The sequence below is a fragment of the Epinephelus fuscoguttatus genome, linkage group LG23, assembly GCF_011397635.1.
Source record: "Epinephelus fuscoguttatus linkage group LG23, E.fuscoguttatus.final_Chr_v1".
Lineage (NCBI taxonomy): Eukaryota > Metazoa > Chordata > Actinopteri > Perciformes > Serranidae > Epinephelus > Epinephelus fuscoguttatus.
The window spans coordinates 36,693,005-36,705,624 of record NC_064774.1 but is presented as its reverse complement, the minus strand read 5'-3'; the positions used below and the strand labels follow the sequence as shown (position 1 = coordinate 36,705,624).

The 12,620-nt window shown below is 38.9% G+C and overlaps 1 protein-coding gene across 3 annotated transcripts in view; it reads right to left on the bottom strand.

Moving 5' to 3' along the window:
* The window catches only part of sorcs2 (sortilin-related VPS10 domain containing receptor 2), a 1,110,317-nt gene that overhangs the window by 20,623 nt on the left and 1,077,074 nt on the right, over positions 1 to 12,620 (bottom strand). For all 3 annotated transcript variants that reach the window (XM_049568808.1, XM_049568804.1, XM_049568807.1), the window contains exons 17-22: positions 12,181 to 12,300; positions 11,473 to 11,644; positions 11,197 to 11,383; positions 3,909 to 4,042; positions 2,990 to 3,113; positions 2,160 to 2,272 (exon numbers count right to left, since the gene is read on the bottom strand). In XM_049568808.1, coding sequence (XP_049424765.1) covers positions 2,160 to 2,272; positions 2,990 to 3,113; positions 3,909 to 4,042; positions 11,197 to 11,383; positions 11,473 to 11,644; positions 12,181 to 12,300 — 850 coding nt within the window. The remainder of the gene's footprint in view (positions 1 to 2,159; positions 2,273 to 2,989; positions 3,114 to 3,908; positions 4,043 to 11,196; positions 11,384 to 11,472; positions 11,645 to 12,180; positions 12,301 to 12,620) is intronic.

Below are 12,620 nucleotides of genomic sequence, written 5' to 3'. Positions count from 1 at the left end.
AATAGAACAGAATAGAATAGAATAGAATAGAGTAGAATATCTTCATTATCATTGTACATGTACAACAAAATTGAATGCAACCTCCTCAGTGCCAATGTCAGTAAAAAAGAGCTTATAAAAACAATAACAAACTATATAGTCAAAAATGAAAGTATAAAAACACACACAGGGCATTTAGCCTATTGCACAAATCCCTTTGTAGTGCACTCAGACCTATGTCTGAGTGCACTACAAAGTCACAGTCAAATTTTAGTGCATTCATTAAGTGCAGTTATTGCTTTTGGATAAAACCTGTTTTTTTTAACCAGTTTGTCCTGTATCTCCTGCTCGAGGGCGGCAGTTCAAACAGAAGGTGTCCTGGGTGGGACAGAATGTTCGGGGCTTTTCTAAGCCAGCAGGATCTATACATCTCTTCCATGGAGGGGAGAGGACAGCCAATAATTTTCTGAGCATTGTTGACGACCCTCTGGAGTGCTCTTCTGTCTGCTACTGTGCAGCTGGCATACCACAGACATATATAGTATATCAACCCACACTCTATGGAGCAGTGGTAGAAAAACAGAAGCAGTTTCTGGGTGAGCTGGGTCTTCCTGAGAAGTCTTAGGAAGTACAGTCTCTGCTGTGCCTTCTTAATTAATGCTGTGGTATTGGCGTTTCAGGTCAGTGTCTGTTTTATTTCTCTTGTAGTCGTTGATCAGTTCCTTGGTCTTGGTGGTGTTAAGGAGCAGGTTATCGTCCCTGCACCACCCACTCAGCCGCTCAATGTTGTTCTAGTGTTCTAGTCTAGCCCGTACCAGCACAGAAGAAAATTGGTGACAAGCATTTTTTTTCGTGAGGCCTTTATATTTTGTTTATTCTTTGCAATTGGAGAACTACTAGTTGCCAACAGCTTGAAGAGGCACTCAGCGCTGCAAGGTTGCTGTTTTTTCTGGTCGTCAGTGTTGAAAAATGTTTAACTTTTGGGAAAATGCTGCACAAATCACTGGATATGTTTACATGCACACTAATATCCCCATTTGTAGCAAACTTTGAAAAAATCCTATTTTAATGCAAAGAAGCAAAATGACGAGCTGCTCCAGAGGTTCCTCTGTTTTATAGAGAACATCATAATGTCTAACTTGCGATATGATTTAGTGTGATATAGCCTAGTAGCCTAGTAGTTATATCAACATCTGAAAGTAATCAACGTCTGACTGTCACATCAAATAAAGAAAGTATGATTCAAAAACATTTCTACAATATTAATTGTCACTTAACATTGAACTATACAGATATGAATTTAAAAATAAAATGGAGAAAATAAATTAAATAGTTTTTGAAAAATTGTGCATCTTAAAATAAAGTGCTTAATTTTGGAAAAAATCAAATAAAGTGTAGCAACAGCTTGAATTTTCCTTTTTTCTTTGTAAACTGTTACACATCTTGACTTAACAGTCTCAACCAATTTAACAATGAATAAATAACAATTGAACAGTTTTACTGTTTCTCTTTCTTGGGATGGCTTAACTCGCATGCAGTTGGTCTGTGCATTGCTTGATCAGCTAAACCATTACCGTAAAGACTAGAAAAGTTGCACCAGTTAAAATAGAAGCGTCCCGTCAAAATTTAAAATCCCTTATTAATTTACTGGTTATAGGTCCGGGTCCGTACAGGACGGTGTCTGGGTCTGGATTCGGACCGCGGTCCGCCTGTTAGTGACCAAGGGCGTAGAGTATTAAAGGAACATTAATTTTTTCGCCATGTAAGCAGCTTAGTGGGAATGTTGTCTTTTTCAGAATAAGAGCAAAAACTGGAATATTTTGTGCATGAAAACGTATTGATTATCACTTTTCAGTCACAGTGGAGGAGTCCTACCACAATAGCCTACCACAGAGACATACAGTCACATCTTACATGTACAAGTGTTGAACAACAACAATGGAGAAGTATTTTAATATGAATTTTAATGTTTTTAATAAAGAAGTGTATGTAAGTATTGGGATTTATTTATTTTTTATGTTTCATTTAATATTTTTTGGTTGTTCTTGTTCGTGTTATCGAATTTTATTGATAATCATGTAATTTCACTCACATATAGACTACTAAATTTCTGTTATTATGGCATGCTATAAACAATTACTTAAAGAAAGCATAATTTCAAACTTAACTTAAAGTCCTACCTTAACAAGTATTTTGGTGACAACCTGGCCGATGTCCCGTCTCCACTCTGGGATGTTTGGGTTGAAGCTGTCCAGGTTTGCGCTAAAACTCAGAGGGATAACCTGAAAGTTATCTGGGACAGAACAGAAGAGTGGTTAGCAGTCATCATATCATTGTAGCTATACAATCATCCACAGATGTTGCATACTGACTGCTGAAGATTACACAGCAAATAACATAGAAACTACAGATGTAGAAAACACAACGTATGTACACTGTGTACTGAATGGACATATGCACATTGCTGGCTATAACCTTGGAGGGAACATATGTGGATAATTCAATCCGGACATGCATATGTGTACTATTAGCATTAACAGATGGAATTAGTTTGCCAGTGTCCCAAAATATGTGCTAAGATTTAGCATACGAAGCTGTACAGGAGTACGGGAACCCAGATTAATTTGAGAAGAGGCATATGGATCATGCACCTACAATCAAATTACATTACTTAGGTGGATCCCAGTCATCCCAGTGGATCCCAGTCATTATTAAGATTAAAATTAACCTTGATGCACTGATTCAAACATTAACTGGTACTACTGCTTCTTAAAAAAACCCAGCCCATCTGTTCATAAAAAGAAATCTGGCAAAATTCATCGTGTGACACACTCATCAACAATAACTGATGAGTTTCTACTATATTCTATGTAGGGCTATTAGCGTTTATGCGATTAAGAACCAGTATTCTGAAAAGGAAAAGAACAAAAAAATGTTATAATGCAAAAATGCTTTCTGTTATGTTAATTTCTATATGCTGCTGTATCAACCTTTCAAATGTCATTGTTACCGTAGACTTGAACTGTCCTGGTATCCTGCACCATAGTTCGGCCATTAGAAGCCTGGACAGTGACTGAAACCTCTCCTGTCTCTGGGAAACGAGTCAGAAGGCTGTTCTGCAGAGTCAGCGTAGGCTACAGGAGAAAGTCACAGGCTGGCTGTTAGGTAGGTCAACTGTGTATACAGGGTGTGTCTGAAAAGTCTGAGATCAAAATTGGGCTCAAACTGTCATCCTTACTGAAAGTGGTTTTGACAACAGTCACATAATTTAACAAAGCGAAAACAATGTGACACTGTGAAAGGGATAGCTCATACAAGCCATGAAGCTATAGAGGATCATCAGTGAGATCTGCAGCTCCCCTCAGCTTTAAAGAGCTTTTTAAGTGAATTTCAGCTCACTGTTTAGTTGTCTGGGTGCAAATTTGTTGTTTTGGTTCACTCTCACAACTCTCATAGTGCATGTATCAGTCACAGCAGTAACCTGTTTCTGGAGAAAAAAGATCTAAAACTCCATAAAACACTACCTGCTCAGCAGCAAACAGCAGACGGGCAAAGTTAGCAACTATTTAGTGAACCTACTGGAGCATTTCACAGTTAAAGAGACAGATATTGTTTTCAGGAGTAGGTAACAATCAAAAACAGAGCTAAATGGAGAGAAAATAATGGGCATACAAGGTGGACACAAATATGACTCCAAATGAATGATAATATTGCTCATTAATATTGGATAGATAGCAAACATTATTTTGCTAATATGTTAACTAACAACTTTATAAGGTGATAATATTGTTTGTTTTACTGCTCCACTGTAGCCAAAATAATAAACAAATGTAGCTTTATTTGTGAATAATTTTGTGAAAAAAATTAATAAATGAATAGATTTGATGTCAGGTAATGCTATGAGATAAAGTTTGCTGTATGTCCTTTACCTGCAGGTTGTCTCCTATCCACCAGTAGAAGACGGACAAGTTGGCCTCTGTGGGAAGAACTATGGCTGTTAGATTGACCTCATAGTTTCTCCCAGTGATTGGAACCACTTCCAAGTGCACTTCCTGTAGAGGGGCTGTTAGAAAAGAAAACATCCACTTCAGTTTTGAATGTCTTTAAATTGCAAGTCAAAGTCATTTCAGTGTCAATTTGTTTAGAATAGAATAGAACAGAATAGAACTTTAATTGCCACGCAATCTTAGTCGGTGGTATTTGCTTTCGGTACATATATACAGGACACTGCTTCATCGTCACAACATCAACAAGTGCATACATACATACAGACATACATGAATAAAGTGCATACAGACATCCACAGAACATATTGCGGAAAACAATAGCCCTGTAGCCAAAACCCACACAACGTGACACACCTGAAACCAAAAAAACACAAAACAAAAAATACAACAGTACAACACAGTCATATATACAAAGTCCATATGCATGCTAACGGAGGGAGTTGAGTGTTCGTATTGCTGTGGGGGAAAAGCTGTTTTTAAAAAGGGTGGATTTTGTGGCAAGTGACCTGAGATGCCTACCAGAAGGGAGGGTCTGGAAAAGGTGGTTTGCTGGATGAGAGGGGTCTGAGATGATTTTATTTGCCCGTTTAGAAACACGCTGATGGGATATGGATTCGATTGATGGGAGGGCAGAACTGGTGATCTTAGAGGCCGTGGACACGATGCGTTGTAATTTTGTTTTTGAATGACTGTCCGTGTTACCATACCAGACTGTGATGGAGGAGGTGATGACACTTTGGATGGCTGTGTAGAAGCGGACCAGGAGGTGTTTATTGACTCTAAACTTTTATACAAGCATTTTGAATGAGATAAGTATACTATCTGAGGCCAAACCTAATGATCTAATCTTAAAATAAATTTGTGTTCTTCATAATATGCTTAAACCCACATATGCAAGCAGCTCTTTGAGTTTTAAAGCTGCAAAGAGACAGAGCCATCTTTCAAAGTATATTAAGAATGATAACAATAATAATAATAATAATGAGAAGAACCTCCAAACCCCACTGACTGAAAAACCATAGCTTTGCCTTGTATGCTAAAATTCAATAGTCAAGACATTTTCGTCATTTTTATCTCTTTTAGGTGTCAAACAATTTTTAGGTCAAGAGAGTGTGCAGGCTACTGACATGTCGTGGGATGGTGGTAAGAACTATTCAGTTCAGTTCATTAGTTTGAAGATTCATTTTTTGTCTTTGTATTATATTTAAATAGGTCAACAAGGATTCACAAATCACTGCATTCTATTTTTATTTAGGTTTCACACAGCATCCCAACTTTTTTGGAAACAGGGTTGTATATTTTCACTTGTCATGTCCCATTAAGTTTAACACAGCACAATATGAGTGTGTGTGCACTCTCAACTAATGTTTTCTTAGGTCTGCTGGTACTTTCAATTCTTCAAAAACTTTGTATTCTTCTGACATTGAACATTAAAGCCATGTGTTTGGGTCATTGTTTCAGTTGTGCACATTCAGCACCACTATCCTCATGGAAAGCACTCTCCACTAAATCTTTAAAATTAGTAAAAAATAAGTTTTAAAACTTAAAATTAATGTAGTCAGCTGAGTAACTGTGGCAAGAGCTGCTCGTTAAAGGACTACTATGCAGGATTTTCCTGAAAGAATACTAGGTCAAAGCCTATTATTTGGCCGGACTGCGTATTGTCAAGTGCAAAATTGTGGCTTAATTGTTACAAAAATATTCAGTCGCAGTGTCAGTGTGTGAATTCATGGATATCAGGTACCCGTTTGCGGTTCGCTGTAGTGGTCCCAGTAATGGATTGAGTCAAAAAAATGTTAGAAATGCAGTTAGAAGAACAAAACTTTAGAGTCGTATCTTAAGGTGTTTATGATATGGTTTACAAGGTGACACACAGTATATAAGGCATTAGCATGATACAAGGCTTTAACATCATTTATTGCAGAACTATGCTGAAAAGTTCATTTAAACTGTCCTGATGGAAATTCTTATCTCAATAATAAAATGGCTGCATTTCAGTGATAAAACTAAAATAGAAATATCAGGGTTCCTGTACATTTTAATTGAAAAAAAAAAGACTTTTCAAAGACCCAAAACTACATAAGCTGAGAACAGCCATGGATTATTCTTTTTTTTGGTGCACTGTTTTCTCATGATAACGAATTAATTATCTCGTTATCTTGTCATAACCAAGATTGTTTTCTCGTGATAATTGTCAAGTCTGATGATTGCGTGCTGGTTAATGTGATCGTCCTGATTTCAGCCCACAAGAGCTGCCACTGGCTGTACTGGTTACAACTTCACAGGCAACGGTTAAGTGATCCTGCTGAGAATGTTAACTTCATTAGCAACCGGATAAGAGGACTGGGTCGTCTTCATACCCATTAGTCCGATCGACAGTTAGTCCGACCACAGCACTTCCAACATGAAGCAGTCTGTGCATTTCTCCCTCTCTGCATCGGCATGGACTTTGAGGACAGTTGCGTTTATCTCATCGACGGGAAATCACATCCATCTTCTATTTGTGACGTACATGCCCTTATTTGGATAACACATTCTGGTATTCCCCACACATAAATCCTATTGACAGTGTAATGCGCTCTGGCTGCAGATGTATATTAAGCATTTATCTGTTCTTGCAGCACGTCTACAGAAAGTATTTTGTTAGAAACAAACCATCTATCTGTCTGTCATCTCACCTGTACTAACGTTTTGCCTAGCCTTGACCAGCGAATTCATCAGCATGTAACAATTCGCCAACAACAGAAACTGAGGCTTATGTCACAACGCTACTTTTACAGGTCATGGGAGGCACAGGTTCATGGTGCCAAGCTGAAACCCCTGATATAACATGAAACCCCCACAAAGCTTAACTCTTTTTGCTTTCAAAATGCAGCAATAAATTGTATAAAAACGGAAAGGACTCGTATGGTTAGTTTAACTCAACAACTTTAGTGTAATTAAATTAAATCAAACTCAAATTAACGGCTCGGACGATTCACTCAATTAACACAGCGCGTCACGCTGATACAGAAAACAAATAACTCCCAGAGTGCATTTACTGCTTTTTTTATGTATATATATATATATATATATATATATATATATATATATATATATACATACATATATAAAAAATTAAAAAAAAAGAATAATACATGGCCGTTCTCGGCTTCCGTACTAAACAAAATTTCCATGACCATTTTCAACGTACATTAGTATACTTTACTCCAATTATTACAAGAAAATGAAACAGCAAACATTTCCAGTTTCTAATAGTTAGTTATGTTCATATTCATTTCAAATTACTTAAAACTACAGGAACAGTGTCCTTCATAAAATAAAATTTAAAAAAAAGGGAGAAAAAACAACAACAGCTTTACAAGCGCTTGTTAAGTCTGGCACTGGCTTTCATGCACAAGGGAAAAGGGAACTGTTTGTATTATCAGTGTATTTGTCACAGTTCTGCATCCCTGCTCTCCTGCTCTGTCTCAGCACTAGTTCACACCAACCTCATCTACACAACTCAGTTCACCTCTTCCTTATTACTCACAGCCAGTAAATATACCAAGCCTCACAGACACTTATGGCCAGATTGTTCTTCGCCCCTTAGGCTCCAATACTTTATTCTGGACTGATTTCCCATTGCTGACCTTGACTCTCTTCGACCTGCCTACTTCGTTTGATTCCCGGTAATTGCACCAACCTTCTGTCCCTGACAACAAGATCTGCTTCCACATCCTTGGTTCCTGTTTGCCGGTAGCTGCTTGGCATTACCATATGACAATGACTATACAGTGTGAGTGTTGTAGTCTGCTTACCTGTGGTTTCCTGCAGTCAAGAGATTTTTATTGTGTCACCACACTCACCACTGTGTGTGCGCCCTGTGAATATTTACCTGCTACTCAGTTTTTAAAACACTCACACACCGATGGAACAGCCATCGGGAGCAATTTGAGGTTTAGTATCAGAACCGCTGATCTTTCGATTGGTGGCCGACCCGCTCTACTTCTAAGCCACAGCCACCCCTAATACAGAGTATGATGTCTGCCATATCAAATTTGCCAGTATGTCCATCCCATAGTCATCACTAAAGTGGTAAATGGTCAATGGACCTGCATTTGTATAGCCTTTCTAGTCATCCCACCACTCAAAGCGCTTTTTACACTAGGAGTCACATTCACCCATTCACACACACATTCATACACCATACAAGGTGCCACCTGCTACTCAGTTTTTTGTTTTTGTTTTTGACACACTGATGGAAGCGTCACCAGGAGCAATTTGGGGTTCAGTATCTTTCTCAAGAGGAGGAGCTGGAGGAGCCAGGGATGGAACCACTGATCTTCTGATTGGTGGATGACCAGCTCTACCTCTGAGCCACAGCAAACACCATCCTCACACCATAGCTGACTGTATTAAAAACAGAAGTTATAAGTATATGTTAAGAAGAAAAAACTAATACACAGTTAACTAATTACAGTACAGATATACAGACATGACATTTTTTTTTTGCAAGACACAACAATAGTAAATGAAGCAACATGAATTGCAACATATTTTGCATACTTATCACAAAATGGAGAGAAAGCTTCTGTTGAGGAGTAGCAGACATTTAGCTGAGCAGCCCCTCGATGGTATTCTTCTTTAAAATGAAGTTGAAACTCCTGGAAAATTTCTCCATAAAGAAAGGGAAAATCCAACACAAAAGCTAAAATGAAAAGTCAAATGTTACATCACAATAGAGTAGTGAGTAGTAGTAGTGTTTGCACGCATCGAATGTGAGAGTGTATACAATTATCACATATTGGATTAGAAAGCATACCTGGGGTCAGGGATGCAGAGCCCACTACTGTACCACGTGTACCATGTGTACCATGATGTGGCTTTGACTGTTATGAGAAGGCTATGACTACTGAGCAATCACAATCCATGCAACAGGCTGACAAATTAACTAACAAATAAAAATTATTCGGTGGGCATACAGACTAACAGAGCGTACTACACTAGCTTACTACAGAGAATGTGAACGATTAACAGACTAAAATGTTTTGGGGTTTTTTTTTCGTGTTAACCAAACCTTTTTTTACAGGTGTTTCACTGATGATAAATAATGCTTCTTGCACTTTTTATTCTGTGCGAAATCATGTGTCTCGTGTCTCATTTCCTATTTCTCAGATTTACATTAACATAATAACCTAATTAACATTCCTTCGGCAATTCGTTTAAATATTGCGGTATCCACAGTCAGTCTGCCGTGTATCTAATGTTAAAGGTTGTTGCTAAGGTGGTGGCACATGTTCCGACATTTTAACACGTAGGCATAATTCCTAATGAGGATTTATGGCTTGTGTCATACAGACACTGCTCTTCCTCAGTCAAATTGATGAAATGACCTTCTCTTTCCTTGGTACAAACCTGCCATGGCTGGGTAGTTGGCTAGCTAGCTTGCTAAAGCAACCATGCTTTCATAGCAACATTACACTGGTTAATGTTACTGAAAGTGAGCTGGATGAAATTGTCACTCATCTGATTTTAACAATTTACTTTCCTACACTGTGAAAAGAGTGTGTGAATGAAGCATTACAGCGTAAAATTTTACTCATTCTACACCAGTTACAGAAAATGAGCCGAACAACAGGCTGGTGGCCACTGACAGTGCTAGGTTGGTTTCTCAGTCTCATTCCCTGCCACTGGGAGATTACTGGGCCAGAAGAAAAGAGAATGGTAGCTCTGGTGATATACTAGCCAGCTCTGGCTTGCCAGTCTCTGGTGCTGCCATCCGCTGTTCTCCTGTTGAAATAATCTCCAGGCAATAGAGAACCATGGTGAATTTGGGCTTTAAGGTTAATGTTGCCTGCATTGCGGCAGCGGTTCAGACACTGTAACATGTAATATTCACTTCAACTTCTGATAAAAGTCTAGGAGACAAACATTTTGCTTACCTCTGGCTGGCAAATTTAGATGTTTGTAGATTGTAGTATCTTAGACCAGAAGAATATTCTGTCCTTCGTGTGTGGTAGATGCGGAATGAATGAACTGCAGTCATAAACAGAACAGCTGTATTTGCCCTATGAGGATGTTATAGAGAACTGCAATGGCAGTCAAGAAATAGTATGGCTGTACACAGAAGCCTCCCTTGAGGATGTATTATCAGACTGTCTTGGCGCTATGACCAGGATGTCAGCCTTTGGGTAGTGGTGTGTATTCCCCAGCCAATAGCAGCGATAAGTTGGAATTCAACACAAATGTAGTGACCAGGTGACATCACTGTCTCTGTCACTCTCCTCTGCTGTGTGGATGCAAACTGCAGGTCTGTGTGTCTGTTTGATTGAGGATGAGGTTGACAAAACACACACACACACACACACACACACACACACACACACACACACACACACAGCAGAGAAGCCAAGCAGATGCTTGATGCTTTCTAAAGGGGTTTGTACGGAGGTGTGGGTGTAGTTATTTGTGCTCCTGAATACAATCAGAAAATAATGTTTCATTTCTCTGATGCACCACTTTGTTCTCGTTGAGTTCGCTTATTTTCTTCATTTACTCTCTAGCTCGTTTGACCACTGCTGCTCTTAGTCTCAGTGAGCCAAGGAGGAGGAGCCAAGTTTGAATGTATGAACAGTAACAAACAAATCCTGCATAGTATGCCTTTAAGCTCATCTTCCACCTATGCATGTGAAATCTGATCCCTCATGCACTAAGCTGCTTTTGCTAAAATGTCAGGTTCAGGAACAGCCCTATCTTTGTCTTAATATGACCGAACACAGATTTTTAAAAATAAAAACCAGGAGCAGTGATGAAAAGCAACACTACTATGATCCAAACAGACAGAAAGTCATCATGGGGTTTTTCACATTTTCAGTTTTTCATTTTGAGCATTCTTTACCTCTTTACCTTTCAACACATGCCTTGATTCACGACTTACACCTGGACATTAAATGCCCATTTTATTAAAGAATATGGCATGATTTCTCAGTCGTGCTGTTGGTATTTGCACCAACAAGCATTGACAGAGAAACCCCCCCAAAACAAAACAGTTTTTTGAGTTGAAGACTCTGAGGTTTGTCTTTCAAAAAGGACTTGAGACATAAATTTGACTCATTCTTTAAAGACCTGAGACTTAATTTGGACTAAATGCTATCTTTCAAAAGGACAAAGTATGCATAGTTGATTAATCACCACATAAAAACACTGAGTGACTGTCTGGAAGGCAGACCTGTGACCTGGATGTACATGGTGGCCTTGTTGTGCCCTGCCATGTTCTCGGCCTTCACTGTGACCTTGTAAATGCCTGGATTTTTGTAGCGATGCTGGATAGGCTCATCTGTCACTGTCAGGTTCTGGTAGATGGCCCGAACGCCGTCACCAAGGTCCACCTGGTACTTGGTGCTGCTGGTGTCACCCTGGTGGGAAAGAGCTAGAAATTTCAACAGATTTCAACAACATGGAAGGAAGAAAAGGAGGAACAGACAAGAAATAGCTTTTATCCTACCTGTTCCTGGTGGACAACAAATGTGATGTCATCACCAGGCGCCACAGCCAACATCTGCCCTTTGATGCCCACCTGTAATCCTTTAGGGGGCAGCAGGGGGCAGCTGTGTTGTTTGGCGCTCTGGTGCTTGTTTAGTCCCCCTTCACACATGTTAGATATCACCTTCCTGTAGCTGAAACAAAGCAAAGGACAGTGCAAGTGTAAGAGTCTGGAGGTGGTAAATAGACGAAGATGACAAGATCAATATTAATCTCATAAATGTGTCTATGATGGAACAGGAGAAAGAAGCTCAGCAAAAAGACTGGAAGAGGGGAAAAGCTAGTCTGATTCTGCCTAAAAATCAAAAGTTACAGCTAGCAGCACCTCTAAAACTCACTCAACAAATTATATCTAATTAATTTGATCTGTTCACAAACAAACACATAAAAACAAAAATTTGTAGGTTTAGCGGAAGTGCCTATAATTTCGACAGCAATGGACTAGCTGTTTTCCTCTCCCTCCAGTCTTTATGCTAAACTAGGTAAAGCATATGTTGATTCCAGCTCCATAGCTAGTGCATAGACATGAGACTGATATCACGCTACTCTCACTGGTCACCAGTGAAAATTAATATTCTTGTTTCTCAGGTTTCCCAAAAATAATGTATTTAAGTGTGTGTGTGTGTGTGTGTGTGTGTATGTGTGAATGTGTTTGTGCACATGCACAGACCCAGTGCTGGACTCATAGGTTTGCCCTAGATGGCAGTCCTCCAGTGGTGAATCTGGATCGTGCCAGAAGTCAGCGATGCACCGACTGTCTTCTGTGTGGGACCGTTCAAAACCATAGTCACTACACACACACACACACACACACACACACACACACACACACACACACATGATAGAAAAGAAATAGTGAAAAATTGTAAAATACTGACCTGCAAATTTAACGCCATAGCATTCTATATACGAAGATAATTAAATATTTTTGATGTAATAAAAGATATAAAGTATCTTTTGTATATACTGTATAGATACATAAATAATAGATAGATAAAAATATTTTATAATTTTATTATACATTTTTATGACATAATACACAACAAAATGTAGTCTGAGAAAATAATGGACAAGGTGAAAGCACCTGGGGCAATACAGATGGTGTGTGTC